The 18,296-nt window shown below is 42.2% G+C and overlaps 1 protein-coding gene across 1 annotated transcript in view; it reads right to left on the bottom strand.

The window, feature by feature from the left end:
• The window catches only part of TFAP2E (transcription factor AP-2 epsilon), an 88,384-nt gene that overhangs the window by 12,739 nt on the left and 57,349 nt on the right, over nucleotides 1-18,296 (bottom strand). Inside the window, exons 4-5 of the mRNA XM_081961963.1 lie at nucleotides 2,111-2,339; nucleotides 723-841 (exon numbers count right to left, since the gene is read on the bottom strand). Of these exons, the coding sequence (XP_081818089.1) occupies nucleotides 723-841; nucleotides 2,111-2,339 (348 nt within the window). The remainder of the gene's footprint in view (nucleotides 1-722; nucleotides 842-2,110; nucleotides 2,340-18,296) is intronic.

Below are 18,296 nucleotides of genomic sequence, written 5' to 3'. Positions count from 1 at the left end.
CAGTCCAAAAAGTCAAGATGGTGGCTGAAAGGATGCAATTGAATGCAATTGCAATGGCATGCATCAATTGATGCAATTGAAATTCTGCCTTGACACACTAAAAAAACAAGTAGAGCTTCCATTATAGCATTGCAACAACCATCTTGACTTTTTCAGTCATATATTTCAGATAACCCCATTTCTGTCTCTTTTTTTAAATTGATCTATTTTATTTTCCTCCTAAAGTTATTGTTTTTTTTAATTTGGTGTTTTAATTTTAATTCTTTCTGTGAACCCCTTGAAAAGGTGAGTCAAAGTGATGCAGGGCTGAAGGCAGGCAGTCAATCCATCAGCCAGGGTGTTAGAGAAATCATTCAAAATGGGTTTTAATCAGCATTACTGCCAGTTCCACGCGCAAAAGAATTTGCTCCGCGTGCGTGGGTATTTGCACCTAAAAATGTCTGTCCATGCGTTAAAAAAGGGAAAAATACATTTCTGCAATGAAAATTGTTTTGCACATGTGCAGAACCGAAGATCAAGATGGCGGCGTTGTAGGAGAACCAGTTTGGGGGCATGGCAGGCCTGGGTCACTGCCGGTTCCAGCGACCCAGACTGCCACGTTACTACCTATTCAGCCGAACAGGTCCGAATCGGCAGGAACCCACCTCTGGTTTAATGTAAAATAAAGACATTTTAAATCCCTACACAACTCCAAAAGACAGGCCAAACACAAATAATCTTACCTTCCACCAGGGACGTTAATAAGGTGACGTTTGCTGCTTTGCGCCTTCCAGCGGGTAGATTTAACCCAATCTTCTCCAGCCTTTCTCTTAAACATCTTCCACCATTTTTAGATTTTGCCCTAAAACGGGAAAGCGGAAGAATGAAACAATCCGAAGGAGATTTAAAAACAAACAAACAAAGTAAGGAACCAAATCACCCTTAATTTCCAAAATCTGTTCTTCAACAGTTCTAGGAAAAGTCATAGGACTGTTTGTAAACTTTGCAATTAAATTATGATAGGGGTTCATGGTTTGGTAACGACTTCTTATATGCATCAGAATTAATATAAAAATACATACAGATGGTCCTTGCTTACCTGCTCACTTAGCAACCATTCAAATTACACCAGACCACCCCTGAGCTCAGTTGTGGACTTCTAATGACTGCACACACCCCACCCCACCCATTGGTCATGTGATCCCATTTTTGGCACTTGGCAATCAGCTTCCATATACATCTGTTTGCAATGTCCCATGGTCAAGTGACTGCAGTTTTTGGTGTTTCTTGCCAATTTCCAGTGTTTGCTTCCAGTTTCTAGCAAAAAAAAAAATGCCCACTGAGTCAAATGAATCCATTTAACAATTCTGATGCTTATTAAATGACTGTGGTGTTTGCTTAATGACCACTGCAAAGAAGTTTGTAAAATCAGGCACGGTCAGATGGTGACTCACTGTTGGACACCACAACTGATGATTGTAATACTGGGTTCAATTACAGTTGGAAGTCTGGGTCCTAGGACTACCTATATACTGTAAAGGTAACGGTCCCCTTACACATATGTGCTAGTCGTTCCCGACTCTAAGGGACGGTGCTCATCTCCATTTCAAAGCCGGAGAGCCAGCACTGTCTGAAGACATCTCCGTGGTCATGTGGCCAGCATGACTAAATGCCGAAGGCGCAAGGAACACTGTTACCTTCCCACCAAAAGTGGTTCTTATTTTTCTACTTGCATTTTGTTACATGCTTTCGAACTGCTAGGTTGGCAGAAGCTGGGACAAGTAACAAGAGCTCACTCCATTACGCAGCACTAGGGATTCGAACTGCCAAACTGCCAACCTTTCTGATTGACAAGCTCAGCATCTTAGCCACTGAGCCACTGCATCCCTTGTCTAGGCCCTAGAACTATCTATATAGTCCTATAAAGGCCTGTAGTCTTATGTAAACCTGGGGGCAATTTGTTCTGGGTAAGATTTTACCAAGATACTTTGGCTGACCAGCTTCTCATTTATTTTTTAATTAATTATTTATTCAGTTTATATGTCATCCATCGCAAATTCATGACTGTAAAAACAGACACCCCTCAATCACAGTTTAACAAACGAAACAAATGCATGTTGTGAATTCCTACCGCCGAAGGACACCACCAAGGAGAGAAGCGTTGAGGCATTCTGGGGGTGAGAGTCTCCTCTGAACTTCACCGACTGTCACTTTGTACTTGGAGGTGGAGCTGAGGAGGGACAATCGTCCAGGAACGGAGCAGAAGACTTCGTTTGGATTGGTCACCCCTCCTATCAGGGTGTCCTTGTTCATGGTCAGGGAAGAGATGGTGGTCCCATTGGCCTTCGAAGGGATGGGCACTAGAAGATCAGAACAAAGAATGAAGGAGTGACAGCTGTGACGAAGCATGGGTTCATTTAGGATTAAGGAGCCATAATAACACAGCCATGGAATAAGAATCTTAACTAGGGCACCAGACCAGACCAGATTTAATACCCTATTTAATACCCCCAAAATATTATCCTCCCTGGATAATAAGTCCAATTGGGCTTTGGAACACATGCGTTAAAATAAGCCCTCCCCCCAAAATATTGCAACACAGCAGCAGACAAGAGGTGACCATGTTCGCCGCCTTCTGCACCCCAAAAATAATAAGACCTCCCCGAAAATAAAGCCAAACACTTATTTTAGGGGTCAATAAAAAATAACACCGTGTCTTATTTTCGGGGAAACATGGGTATGGAGAACAATTTTTCAGCAACATCATTCCAATTCATCAACATTTTTGTCAGTAGTGGAGACATACAGTCTTTAAGATGTCCAACCTCTCACCTTTGTTTTTATAAATGTTTGACGTTGAAAAATGATTGTGAGAAAAACCAGCATTAACTAGTAAAAGCAAAGACAAAGGGTAAACATTGAATACCTTTTCAGCATAAAATAAACTTCTAAAAGAGATTTTTCAAAACTGGAAAAGGAGACACATTTGGCAGAGAAGTCGTGTCTAATATAAGATCATTGCCTCTAAAAACAAATTTTATTGGTTTTACAGCAGAATGAGTAGATTTCTTTTTGAGGTTCCAATATTATTGGAATATATTCCAATAATATTTATCAATCCCAATTAACTCAATTGCTATTTGCCAGTTTCTGAGCGATGCGACAATATTAGTCCTCCAGTTGTGGATGGATTGCAATTCTCATGAGCCTATCATTGTCTTGTCTGGTTGAGGCTCAGCAGGGGGTATCCACAGATGTGGCACTTGTGGCTCCCCTCTTGACTCTTTTGAATGTGGCCTGTGGACATCCCTGGAGCTGAAGGAGATTGACAACCTAGAACAAACTTCAATTAATACTATTTCTCATCTTCAACCTATGTAGATCGACATGCCACTGTGACAGAATTGCACCATTCCTATGTTCTAGTGACTCATATCAGAGTTAAATTACATGGTATGATTTACATCAAAGTAGGATTTGGGGACAACATTCCAGGGTTTCTAAGAAGAATGATCTGGTGCAGTGGAGGGCAACTACAGCTGCTTTATGAACTATGGACTTCAACTCCCAGAATTCAACATGAGCCAACATGGAATTGAAGTCCATTAGTCATAAAGGGGCCCTAGTTGCCCTCCCAGACCTGCGGGGTCTTTCAATGTGGCAGGTCACTCTTTTACTATTTGTAAGAAAGTAAAACAATCTACAGCTCATCCTCAACTTGCAATCACAATTGGTTTCCAAACTTATGTCATTAAGCAATGCAGTCATTATATGAGTTGTGCCTGATTTTATGACCGTTTTACCATGGCTGTTTAGAAAATCACCACAATCATTAAGTGAATCCAGCTTCTACTCCCCTTCCCCACCCAATTTTGTTTGACGGGGACCCAGTTGGGAAGGACACAAATCTGATTTGCTGGCTGGGGAATTCTGGGAGTTGAAGTCCACCAGGCTTAACGTTGCCAAGGTTGGAGACCCCTGTCATAGGACAAACTGAGAATGTGAACTTTTTTAACCACATAGGATGTGTATGTAGGGAGGTGAAGCTTCTTATCCTTACTTTGTGGGCTCAATGAAATAACAATGGCAGCTATTGAGTGGAGAACTCGGAAAACTGAGTGGAGAAGAAGGGGAGAAAGGTCTGGGATAGGTTGAGTCTGAACTGGAAGGATGAGAATAGCAATTAGATTGTTTTGACATCCACACCTGCCATGGGACCACAAGCTATGGAACTCAATTCCCTGAAATTGCCAAGATAATTCCTGAATATGAATGGCTTGATTTAATCTGAACAGATCTTTGGATTACAAGAACTCCACCATCCCCATTGGCATCCAAGTAGCACCTTATCATTGAACTCAGAGTGACAAGGAAGCCCAGGATCAAATTGCACACTTCAGGCCTCTGCCTTTCACCCCAATGTATCTCAGGGGGCTTTTATGGGATAAAATGATGGGAAGCCTGCATAAGCTTCCTTGGAAAGAAAAATACAATATACTGTATGCACAATAAATGAATAAGTCCAAATCTTATTATTTAGTTTCTGGCCAAAACTTTCTTAAAACCACCAAAGAACCATCAAAGAAACACCGAGAATACTTCTACCAACACTATCCTGTTTCCCTGAAAATAAGCCCTCCCCTGAAAATAGGCCCTCCCCAAAAATATTGCAACACAGCAGCAGCCATGAGTTGACCACGCTCGTTTCCTCCTGCACCTCAAAAATAATAAGACCTCCCCAAAAATAAGGCCAAGTGCTTATTTCAGGGATCAAAAGAAAATAAGACCCTGTCTTATTTTCGGGGAAACACGTTAGTATATAAAAATAAGAGCAAATCCCACTTCCTTCTGATGATATTATCTAGTTTGATAATTAAATGTCTGCAAGAAAACCATCAAACTCAGAGAGCACCAAGGACAACAAGATCAGGAACAGAAGTTCTTTTCCTCTACTTCAGTGTTTCTCAAACTTGTCATGTTTCTGACTTCAACTCCCACAATTCCCTAGCCAGCATGAGGAATTCTGGGAGTTGAAATTCACTCATTTTAAAGTTGCCAAGTTCTACGCCGTGTATAGTATGTAATGCCTGGGAATGTACAATCAGTTTTACAAAAACAACTTACATAACCTAGAGTTCTTACACAGCAAAGGATAGATATCTGTTTAAGTGGCGTGAGTCATTTTGCAGCCAATAAAATGTACCATTGTGAATTCATAAGCTCATCATGAATATTGAAGTATGAATTAAGAATTTAAGACCGTGTCCCAACATGGCTTCCCAATCAGGGTTGCTTATATGAATGGTAGAGAAGGAGTGTTGGTTTTCAAAGCAATCCTCCTTTTGGGGGGGCAGGAATCATAACTAATATTTCCACATTGGCTCAGGCTAGGTAGGATGAAGAAATATGTCAGTTGCGGTTTGTCTTCCTTTCTAATGTTCTAAGCTCACTGAATCAGTGATGGGATTCAAAAATTCTCGTTACCGGTTTGGTGGGCGTGGCTAGGTGGGGGGCATGTGACTGAGTGGGCATGACCAACTTGACATCATTCACGTTCACGCCCAAGTGGACTTGCAAGGCAATAGGATGCACATGCGCGAAGAAGATGGCGGCGATGGCAGCCGCTTTTTCACCGACCGGAGGACTTTTCAGCGGCCAGCCACCGCCCACTTTGAGAGCCAGTATGCAAAGAGGTGGCGCAAGCGAGCGGCGAGCAGGCGAGCAGGGTGAGCAACTGGCGACAAGAGGACCAGTTCGGGGGCGTAGCCAGTGGCCATCGATACCGGTTCACCGAACTGGGCAAAATTTCTGCCACTGGTTTGGGAGAACCGGTGCGAACCGGCTGAATGCCACCTCTTCACTGAATCCTCTTTCAGTTTGATTTTTAAAGTATGCACTTCAGACATCTTCAACTTATGACCATTCATTTAGTGATTTTTCAAAGTTACCACAGCACTCAAAAAAGTGACACGCAACTGTCCCCCGCACTTTTGACTGTCACAGCATCTCCACAATCCCGTGATCAAAATTCGGGCGCTTGGCAAACAGCATGTATGTACAATGGTTGCAACATGCTAAGATCATATGATTGTTACTTGCGACCTCCCCAGCTGGCTTCTGACATGCTAAGTCAATGGGGGAAGCCAGATTCGCAATGATCCCACAGTTCCCTGAATTGCAGTGATTCACTTAACAACTGCCTTGCTTAGCAACCAAAATTCTTGTCTCAGCTGTAGTCATAATTTGAGGATTAGGTCATTGTTAGGTCATTCTGTGCATAATTCTTTTAACATGCCCGTTTGGTTTGCAATTTTGCCTAATATACAGCTTTTGCCAAGAAAAATAATAATGCCACAGGATCCTGCAGTTTTGTACATAGTTTTCAGGTGAATTTCCCTGGTGTGCTTTTTTTTAAAAAAAAATTACAAGCTGCACTTAAAAAATCTTGTAATGCTTTTTGCTTGTTTCATGAAATTTAAAAGACCCTTTAAAATAAAACCAACTTCATTTGTCATTTGCAACTTCTCCTAAAATGCAATATTTGAATAATTCAGTTTATCTTAATGCATGCATATTTCTTTGATATGTACATCCTGATTTATAAACATAAATATGAATTTTCACATTTATAAATATGAATTTTCACATTTATAAATATGAATTTTCACATTTATAAATATGAATTTTCACATTTATAAATATGAATTTTCACATTTATAAATATGAATTTTCACCTTCCTTAAACTGGATGAAGACCTGACTTGATTTCAATTTCAACCTAGTTCTTTAATCAGTTTGGGTGTTTAAGATTTTAATAGCTACTTTGGTTACTGCTTTAGTTCTTGTACTTTCAGTTATCATGAGCGCAGTTCAAATTGGGTTTATATACAGTCCAGATTATAATAATACCATATTAGATTTGTAACTGATATAATTCCTTTAATTCAAAGCAGATAGAATCCAGCAGCCACAAGTTTTTGGAATGCTGAGGAAACTTTTGCTATGGCATTTTTGGAAGTTTCTGAAACAGGTGTTATGGATCTGTCCCATGTTTTAAACATATTCTGAATTGACATGTTTTGAATTATCTGTAAACACATCTGGTTAGTAATGGTATGTCTCCTTCTGGGCTAAGTCTGTCAAGAATGTTCTTTTTTTATTTTTTATTTTAATAGTTCTTGCTGGAACTATCAGAAATCCTAAAATTATTAAAAAGCTCATAATGGTGGATGATAACATTTGAACTTTGTAAAATACTTTATTGCAGAACTCTAATTAATCATTGTGGAAAAAATGAAATATTATCAGTATCAATCAATCAGAATGTATTACAGTCGTAGACCAGCAGAGACCATACATTGTCAGTATCATTAAGCAGATATTGGGTTAGATTGCAATGGTATTTCACTGCTACAATCATTATTTATAATATAAATTATTTATAATCTGTCTCACAAATAACCTGTATCGGCATAACTAACCAGTCTTCCCTTCCTTTCTTTTTCTCTTATGCCAATTTAAATCCTACATCAGAATAGACAATCCATGCCTCTGATTAAATGAACCCGTGTCTTTTAACAAGATTTTGTTAGTCTGAAAAGCTGTTGCCAGGTTCCTTCAGATCTATAACAGGGAAAGCAGAAGAATGGTATGGAGATGTTTTATAGAGATTTATGTTTATGCTTTGTTTACCTGGAAATAGATTCCTAGAAACTCTCACAAGTGGTAAATTTACCACATAGTATATAGGGACACAACAGAAAGAAGATAAACAAGCTGATTAAAATGTCCCCAAGGTGCTTTTTGCAGAGGCAACTGGACTTTCTGGTTTTTCTTTGAAGGCGTATTGCTTCTCATCCAACTATGACTGAGCATCTCCACATACATTAAGCAGTTTAATATTATTTTAGTCAACCAATGACTTACTCTCTGGAAAAAAAATACTGTGGGGGTAAGGCACCCCTAAAACCCCTCTGGGTGTGTGTTCCATTAAGATACAGCCTGTTGTGCCTTAAAATGGATTCTACTGTACTCTCATAAAATGGCTTCTATTGTACAGCGCTGTGGAGTTGCCATGGTAATAGCTTCATGGTGCTCCACAAGGGGGCTCCCTCTGGTAAGGGGGAAAATCCAACATTAGAAATTATGTTTGGTTCCGACATTTTCCCGCTATAAATAAATACCTGGACAATGCCAGGTTATCAGCTAGTATATTAAATAGAGACACAATGGAAAGAAGACAAACAATAGTTGGTAAAGCCCTATCAGGATTAGGGTTAATTGGGCTTTTGATAATCTCATTATTTTGGATCAACTTTGTTCTGATAGGGCTGTGTTAAAATGTTTGTAGAACTTAGAACTGATTTTGATTTCCCTGAGAATTCTTCTTCCTATATTATTTAAGTCCCTTTTATTCAGATTGTTTTGCTTTGATCTCCTTCTGAAATCCCATGGCCTTTTGAAGGTTCCTAAAGCAGTGATCTTTTTCTTAAGAAGTTGAAGGAAGTTGATAGGATGGATATGAACTCCCTCCCTACGCAGCCTTTGTAATAACAACATTCTCTTTTTATTAAACCAGCGGAAGGTTGCTTTAAAAGTATAGGAAAGTCATTTCCTTTTATCTTAAGTGAGGTTAACACAGCAGAAAAATTCTTTCACATATTCTGGATATCCAAGGGAATGTTTAATAAGGGTTATTGCTTATTGGAGATGCAGTTCAGGAATTGAAATATTAATTCACATGGTCTGGACTTTGATTTTGTATACCACATTCAGAGTTGAAATGTATAGGACTATAAATATTGATGTAGTCTCGTGTTCCTTTTCTATTGTTTATTTTATGGTACTATTGTTTTACTTCTGTTTACACTCCTTTCATTTTCTTCCTTTTTATGATTGTAAACAGATAAAGTAGCTCCACAGAGAGATAGGTGGAAAATAGATTTAAATAACAACAACATAAACAGCAACAACAACAATAATCATCATCAATATGATTTTAGATCAATTGTACATAAGGGAAATCTGTATTTTGTAGGGTAGATTCCCTGTATCTAAATTTGAGATATTGTAATTGTTTTGTGCACAGGCATGGTTAAAATAATTACTATCCAAAATTGGAAGGATATATCTACAGACTGATTTGCAGCCACAACATTCATACAGTCGGTCAAAATGTGAATTGCTCAAAGAGCCCAGAAAAAGGATCAAATTTTGGGAGTTGTTTTGTTTTTGAGATAGTTTTTTTCCTTGCTCTCCTAATTATAAAACAATATTTTGTTAACTGTAGCATGCAATTCTTTCTGCACCGCTAATTAATTTGATGCTATAAAAAGACATTTAAAAAAAAAAAGAGTTTGAAACTACAGGTAGTTTTCAACTTACAATGATTCATTTAGTGAACTTCAAAATTAAAGTGACACTGAAAAATGTGACTTACAACCAGTTCTTACCCTTACAACTGACAAGTGGTGGGATTCAATTTTTTTTACTACCGGTTCTGTGGGCATGGCTTGGTGGGCATGGCAGGGGAAGGATACTGGAAAATCTCCATTTCCTCCCGATCAGCTGGGACTCGGGAGGCAGAGAATAGATGACATGTGATGGCCATTTGTGACCTCCTTCTCATCCGACTTCTGGCAGGCGTAGTCGCCGGAAAAAGCCAGATTTACTCCAAGTTGGCATCACTGCAGTGATTTGCTCAACAAGCATGGTCTCAATTTGAGGTCGTAAGCTGAGGACTACCTGTATTTTAAAAACCTAAGATTGTACTGAGCTTTTAGAATTGCTAATTCCTTTTCATGCACAATTTTAAAGAAATATTTAGAAATGGATTCTATTTTAGGTGCTTCTTTTGGAGAGAGAAAATGGAACATTGTTGGTTATGTTTAGTAGCGGTATGTGCTGGAGTCTTTTCTAGCCAAGTATGAAAGGTATGGTAGAGATTCTCTACTTTCTTAGCCAGAGCCTGGCTAAGTAACGCAATGTACTTTTGGGCACTCTGACATGAGACAGCCCTCCAACAGGCTACGCCCCAGTGGCATCCACAGAGAGGAGTGAACTCACACAAGCGAGATGGAGGTTGCAGCCGTGCAATCCAAGTTCCACCCTGTTTGCACATGCATCCATATCACATGCGCATGCAATGTAATAGTATGTGGGAATGACTCGGGGAGACTGTGGGATGAGATGCTCCCTAGGAAGAATCAGATAAAAGTTGGGGGAGCCCACAAGCGACTAACAGGCAAAGAGAGAAACTTAGAAAGGATCCATCCTAATTAATCATGTAGTAAAAAGATGGCGAGATTTGTATTGTCTGATTTGAAGGGATTCTTTTAATGTAGCCTTATAATAAAGTGGAATCTAGTCATTTCTCTTGTCTGGTCTGTTAGGGTCTCTCTCTCTGTCTCTCTCTGTCCTCACCCACCACCCTCCCCTCTCACTCCTATCCCCTCCCTCCCTCTCTCTCCTCCCTCCCTTTCCCCTCCTCCCTTTCTCTCCCTCTCTCTCCTCCTCTCCTCCCCCCTCCCTCTCTCTCCTCCCTCCCTCTCCCCTCCTCCCTTTTTCTCCCTCTCTCTCCGCCTCTCTTCTCCCCTCCCTCCCTCTCTCTCCTCCCTCCCTCTCCCCTCCTCCCTTTCTCTCCCTCTCTCTCCTCCTCTCCTCCCCACTCCCTCTCCCTCCTCCCTCCCTCTCCCTCCCTCCCTCCCTCCCCTCTCTCTCCTTCTCCCTCCCTCTCCCTCCCTCCCTCCCTCTCCTCTCTCTCCTTCTCCCTCCCTCTTCCTCCCTCTTTCTCTCTCTCTCCCCCCTCTCTCTCCTCCTCTCTCTCCTCCTCCCTCCCTCCCCCCTCTCTCCTCCCTCCTCCCCCAGTCTCTCTCTCTCACACACACACACGTATGTTTGGGAATGTGGGGATCAAATGAAGAAAACTACACAAAGTCTGTCTCTACAGGCTCTGTAACCCTGTTTATTCCTGTTGGCTTTGATGGTATTTGGGGTTTGTCCTTGTTTAATTACAGACGGTTTTATGCATGGGTTAAGTTAAGCAACAATATTGGACTGAAATGAATGGAAAGATGGAGTGTAAATATTTTAAACCTAATACATACACCTAATACATTCTAATGTATTAAAAGCTACGGAGGAAGGTGTGGGTGCTGCAGAGGAGCACTGAGATGACTTTGGAGAAGGAATTTGGCATTAGCAAAACATGAAGGCAGCCTGGGAAAATAAGAAAGCTTCAGAAACAAACCCAGTTTGTCCCACCTTGATTCTCTTTGGTTTACTTCATTCCAGGGCCAAACAAGGCCAGTCAGACGTCAAGACTAAGGACCCACTTATTGCTGAGTTTCTTTTGAATCCCAGCGTAAAACAGCTGGAGCAGAATTTAATTTCAAAGCAACAGACAATGTGCCTTGACAATTGTTTTGACAAATGGAATTTATAGGGCGATACCTTATGAATAATCCAATTTCTAGGCACATTTATTTGAGGGAAGATTCAAATTATGTCCCCCCTCCCCCCCCCATAGCTATTAGATAGGTCACAGCAAGTCAAGAAAACCCGTTTGGCTGCTTTGAAGTTTATTGGCCTTGGGAAGTGCAATTGAAACCTTTCAGGCGCTACCTTTTTATAGGCCGCCTTTGCTTACTTTGTTCTAGAACCAGTCTAATGTCATTATGTATGAAAAAAACATCATACCTTATTCCGCCAGTTTAACATATGTATGAAGTAGTTCATAACTTACACATATCCTGCGATGGAAGTAAAGCAATCCAGATCTACTCTAATCTAATTGGCAGCTTATTTTCTGCAACCCAGAGGGAAATGGCAGGGAAATGCTGCCACGGAGGCCATGACATCGGTGCACAAATGAGACAAACGAGGTTATTTGTTCATTGCATAATTCATGCCATTCGTAGGAGGATATCATGGCACGTGTGATGTCATTGTGGCTTCTATTAGGTTTTTAGGATTTGTAGTAGGGGCTGAGCTGGAAGGTGGGCTTAAACCTGTCATCAGTTTGGAATCATTGCATTGCCACAAAAGGACTAAGCCCAGCTTCTGTGAATTCTGTTGACCCTTACCTAGCTTTGACCATTAGTTGACAAGATTATTCTATTATCATATTATAATGCACTTAATAAGCTGTTCTGTGCTCTGAACTCAATGAATGCTCCTGGTTATTTGCTCCTGACAGTCTTCTCTTACCACATTCCTAATTTTTAAAAGTAATAGCCACTGATGGGTAGTGATGGAAACGGCAGGTCCTAGTTTTAATCCTGACCCGCCACCAGCAACCAGTTTTGCTATCTCAACAGTCCTCCTGATTCCATCAAAGGATCTCATTTCTCCTCCAAAGAGTTGGTTTGGGATGAAGGCATAGATGTATTGCTTGCTAACGAATGTTTCGAAAAGGAAGTAAGAGTGTCCTCAAGGAATGGTTTGTTTCTATTAGCCTGCCTTCTATTTGGAAAGGAGATTTATATGTTTGACATCTTTTCTGCCTAAAAAATATTATTAGATCAGTGGTGGGATTTAGCCAGTTTGTACCACTTCGGGAGAACCCGTTGTTAAATTATTTGATTTCCACCACTATATTAGACTATATACTTTAGATTTGATTTCTTTTATACATTCTATGAGTGAGAGAGGGAGGGAGGGAAGGGGAGAGAGAGAGAGAGAGAGAGAGAGAGAGAGAGAGAGAGAGAAAGAAAGAAAGAAAGAGAGGGGGGCAGAGAGAGAGATTGGTGTAGTGATTAAAGCATCAGGGTAGAAATCTGGAGATGGTGAATTCTAGTCTCCCCTTAGGCATGAAATCAGCTTGGTGATCTTAGACCCAGTCACTCTGTTTCAGCTCTAGGTAGCAATCAATGGCAAACCACTTCCAAAATTTTGCCAAGAAAACTGTAGGACTAGTCAGGGCAGCCGCCAGGAGTCAACACTGCCTCAAAGGCACAAAAGAAGTCTCCTCCTGGCTTTTTCTCTCTCTCACACTAAATATAACACAATTTCACTTTTTATATCTCTTACGTACTCTACCGAAAGGTAAATGTTTCCCCTGTCCACTCGTGCCTTGACTCTAGGGTGTGTGTGCTCATCTCCCACAGGATTATACGCTGAGACGCACAGAACGCTCTTACCTTCCCATTGAAGTGGTACCTATTTATCTACTCGCATTTGCATACTTTTGAACTGATAGGTGGGTAGGAGCTGGGGCAAGTAATGGGAGCTCACTCTGTCATGCGGTGCTCAGGTCTCGAACCCGGGCTGTCAGCTTTCCATCTGACAAGCTTAGAGTGTTTAACCGCAATTCATCATGCCCCCATGCACCGTACATATATTCAGCTTTTTACTTTTACAATTTTTAGTGTTTTTTACATTTGAGATTGCTTCCTAATGACTGAACCCTGTTCCTTTACAATATGCTGATCTATGTAAAAAAGGTAAAGGAGATCCTGCGGGATTTACTCCGCTAGTCGTTGCTAACTGTAGGGGGCAGTGCTCATCTCTGTTTCAAGGCCATTGAGCCAGCGCTGTGTGAAGACATTTTCGCCATCAAGTGGTCAGCATGGTATCATGGAGCTCTGTTACCTTCCAGTGGTGGGTTCCGGATCCCATCGCAACCGGTACAGTGCAACGGGGCCGGGCGTCCACAACATGAATGCGCGCAGCACGCACATGCGTACTTACCGCCTGTGACGCTCCTTGACACCTCCATGATGCTCCAGCTGTTCAGCAGAGCATCACGCAAGTGCCGTAGTCTCCATGCATGTGTGCGGAAGCCCCAAACAGCTCAAATACTGGTAAGGAGCGCGGGTGGGCGGGTGGGATCTCCGGAACACCATCCCAGTACCTGGTGCTCCCGGCAGGCACCGTTATGCCCGAACCGGGGCATACCGGTCATAACCCACCACTGTTACCTTCCCACCGAAGTGGTACCTCTTTATCTACTTGCATTTGTATGCTTTTGAACTGCTACGTTGGCAGGAGCTGACGTGAGGATAGGAGCTCGTCTTTGTAGGGTGGAGCTCGGCTCTCAAACCTGGGCTGCCGGCTTTCCAGCTGACAAGCCCAGTGTCTTAACTGCTGTGTCACTGTGCCACCCTCCCCGATCTGTGACCATATGGAAAAGAGATTTGATTTGATTGCACCCTGAAGGATGGGAAGACAGGTATCTTTGGAGAGGGAGCTCAGCGGCAGATGGGGGCTCCAGCTACTGCAGCACTCCGATAGGGCAGAGCCACTTATAAATATCTGCACACACCCACCAGATCCTTTTTCATCCGCTTCTATCTGGCACCTTAACATGCTCTCTACTCTGCTGCTGCTTCCCTCAGCAATTGCCAGACAACTCCCCCTCCCCAAATCTAGTTTCCAAAAGGATCCTGAAACGATAGACAAACTCATCGCACAAAGTTGCACGTGAGATGCCAGCTGCTGTTTCGCAGAAGGGCTGCTTTGGAGTGATTTGGAACAAAGCAGCAGCAACAAGAGATGATGAAAGAATTCATGGGGACGGAGTGGGGAGAGCGAAACAGTCTTGCTTCTACTTGCTATCCTTTTTGAGTTTTAAACTGGGTTTGGGGGTTTATTCTTAAAACAAAACCGAAAGGTGCAGGATGTATATTTTATCAATAATATGTTTAAATAGGTAAAGGTAAAGGTTCCCCTTGCACATACGTGCTAGTCGTTCCCAACCTTAGGGAAGCTTGTGCCCATCTCCGTTTCAAAGCCAAAGAGCCAGCGCTGTCCGAAGACGTCTCCGTGGTCATGTGGCCGGCATGACTAAATGCCAAAGGCGCACGGAACGCTGCTACCTTCCCACCAAAGGGAAGGTTCCTGTTTTTTCTACTCATATTTTTACTTGCTTTCGAACTGCTAGGTTGGCAGAAGCTGGGACAAGTAACGGGAGTTCACTCCGTTACATGGTGCTAGGGATTCGAACAGCCGAACTGCCAACGTTTCTGATCGACAAGCTCAGCGTCTTAGCCACTGAGCCACCTCACAATATATTTAAATACATATGCATATAAATAACCCTCTCCCCAAAAAGGCTACACTGGACCGGAGTTTTACCTGTTAATTGGGGTATTCCTTGCTACCATCATGGGGGAAGATAGAAAATATGGATGGGTTATGTTCATGACAGAAGATCTATCATCCAGCACAGGCAGCTTTTCCTAACCAATGTTTCTCAACTGGCTGAAGAATTCTGGGAGATGAAGTCCAAGCCTCTTAAAGTCAGCATGGTGGTGAACCACTGCCTTAAACCAAAGGTCGGACCCAAAGAAGCTTCTTCAGAGCTTAAACCAAACCATCCAGTCAGAACTGAAGAAGCTTCTTGGATGAGAAGCAAAACGTCTTCAAAGAAAGAAGAAGAAAGCCCAGTTGCCTCCTGAAAAAAGCACCTTTGGGACTGCCTTAAACCTGTAATGCAAAGCAGGGCATGCACGTTGAACAGAATTGGGGTTTCAATTGCTTAGCGGCAGCTGCTGCCTTGACTTTTTTTTTCTTGAGCCCCCACGTAACCCCTCTCTGCTCCCTAGCAGCCCAGAGTTTACCTGCCTCCCTTTTGATGGCATGGAAGGTATTTATGGCGGGGTCTGCAGAGGTCAATGGCCTCGGCCATATTTCAGCCTGTCCTTGGCAATTTCTCCTTTTCCCTGAAGGGTTTTGCTTCTGTTTTTCTCAAATTTGCTCTCCTTATCTAAAAGCTGTAATCTGAGGTTGCGAACAAAAGAGCTGAAGCCTCTTCTTTTGAAGTGGGAAGGTAACACCGTTTCCTGCATCCCTCGAATATCTCAGGTGCTTGGGACGGGGGGGGGCAGGGGGGAAAGGAAGGAGCCAAACAGGTAGGACAAATGTCACGCAGCCAAGGAGGAAGAAAGCTTGCCAAACGCTAAGATTGCAGAATTCTTCCATAACAATAAAACCTGCCTACAAGAAGCTTATCACATCTGATGATCTAACCAGGTGCAGAAGGTGCATTTACGTTCAGGTCCCAGGAAAGCTCTAATCACTGGAGCCACTTGCCACTGGAGTTTAGTTAGCCCCGTCTTTGTTAGTTTCAGAGTTTGAAAGGTGTCTTTTTCAACAGACCTGAAATGTTGACAACAGGAACACAGAGTTGGAAGGGACCTTGGAGGTCTTGGAAGGGACCTTGGAGTCCAATCCTGTGCTCATGTAGAAGACCCTGTACCACTCCATACAAATGGCTGTCCAATCTTTTCTTAAAAAATTCCAGTGTTGGAGCATTCACAACTTCTGAAAGCAAGGTGTTCTACTGGTTAATTGTTCTCACTGTCAGGACATTTCTCCTTAATTCCAGGTTGCTACTCTCCTTGATAAGCTTCCATCCATTACTTCTTGTCCTGCCCTCAAGTGTTTTGAAGAATAGATTGACGGCTTCTTTTCTGCTACTTCAAATATTGGAAGACTGCTATCATGTTACCCCAAGTTCTTCTCATCGCTAGACTAGACCAGTGTTTCTCAAACTTGGCGACTTTAAGTCCTGTGGACTTCAACTCCCAGAATTCCCCAGCCAGCTATCCACAGGACTTAAAGTCGCCAAGTTTGAGAAACACTGGACTAGACATACCAAATTCCCACAAACATCCATTGTGCGGGTTAGCCTTTAGTTTACTCAATCACCTTTGTTGCTTTTTTTCTCTGCACTCTTTCTAGAGTCTTAACATCTTTTTTGGTGACCACAACTGGATGCAGTATTCCAAGGGTGGCCTTTTCAGTGGAGTATAAAGCGGCACGTGATCTTGATGCTATCTTTCTTTTGATGAATTCATTTTAAAACAGATTTTTCTTCTGTTGTTTTATCATTTATAGATAGTCATGGAGAGATAAATATAGAGAGCAGCATTTCTACTGCTCTCTGAGAACTCCCAGAATGCTTTGAGAACTCCCAGAATACTCTGAGAACTCCCAGAATGCTCTCTGAGAACTCCCAGAATTCTCCCAGGTGGATTCTGGGAGTTGAAGTCCACACATCTTCAACCATGTTAGCTTGAAGATGTGTGGACTTCAACTCCCAGAATTCTCCTGCCAGCCATTTCCCCAACTTTCCTATGTTCCAGTAATATCACCCTAGAGAGACCTAAGGAAATCAGAAGGACTGAGCTGCTAGAGAAGGGTGGCAGGACTTCTCCCGCAGGGGGACTGGTCAGACAAGTTTTAGTTTTGTGCTTTGGGGCTCATGGGTCACTCTGTTTGGGGCAGAGGAAGAATGCCTCCAAAGGTCAAGTGAGCAAGTATTTACAAGAAAGAAAAATGACCCAGAATTGAATGCAACCATCTCGAAAGGAAGATCAGACAGAAACAAATCTTCCTCTTCCATTACCTTCCTCTCACTCATTTCCTTCACTAACAGTTAAAAAAACATCCTTTTTTAGGACCCTCTAATCCTTTAATTTGGAGTAGAGTCGAGATGGAGCTGAGCATTAATGGCCTGGATGCCCTTCCTGATGCCAGGCATGGAGTTCACAGCAGATACTTTTTTTCCCTTTATGCCCTAGGAGCGAAACATCTGCCCTACCTAGGATTGAACTCTCAACTTTCCAAGTGGGAGACGAGCGTCTTCACCACTAGGCCAGTTTCTTCCTCCACTAGCAGTAACCTCCACTAACCATTCTTCAGAGGGCTTTGAACATGGAACTTTTTAGGAAGAAGGTAGCCACTGTTGAATGTTACTGGATTTAGCTGGTGGTAGGGAGTAAGAGACACGGTGGCTCAGTAGCTAAGACGCTGAGCTTGTTGGTCAGAAAGGTCACAAGTTCAGCAGTTCGAAACCCTAGCACTGCGTAATGGAGTGAGCTCCAGTTACTTGTCCCAGCTTCTGCCAATCTAGCAGTTCAAATGCATTTAAAAATGCAAGCAGAAAAATAGGGACCACCTTTGGTGGAAAGGTAACAGCATTCTGGGCACCTTCATCATTTAGTCACACCAGCCACATGACCACGGAGACGTCTTTGGACAGCGTTGGCTCTTCGGCTTTAAAATGGAGATGAGCACCGCCCTCTAAAGTCAGGAACGACTAGCATATATGTGCAAGGGGAACATTTACCTTTAGGGAGAGTTTTATAATTTTGCAATAGTTTGTATAAATGTTTAGGAGTCCATGAAAAGTCAAAGAGAAACAAAAGTATGTAAAAAAAATTAATGGAATAAATAAACTAACCAAATGACCTGAGTTCAAACAACACGATAAAATTGACTCATCCAAGCACAGCCAAAAAACAAACCAGCATTAAAAATTGATGAAACAGACTTTTTGGACAGATATCTGGTTTGCTGTTGACTTGGCCAAG

This window comes from Natrix helvetica (genome assembly GCF_964273705.1).
Source record: "Natrix helvetica genome assembly, chromosome: 9".
Lineage (NCBI taxonomy): Eukaryota > Metazoa > Chordata > Lepidosauria > Squamata > Natricidae > Natrix > Natrix helvetica.
Note: the sequence above shows the minus strand (reverse complement) of the source record. Positions and strands in the feature narration are given on the sequence as shown.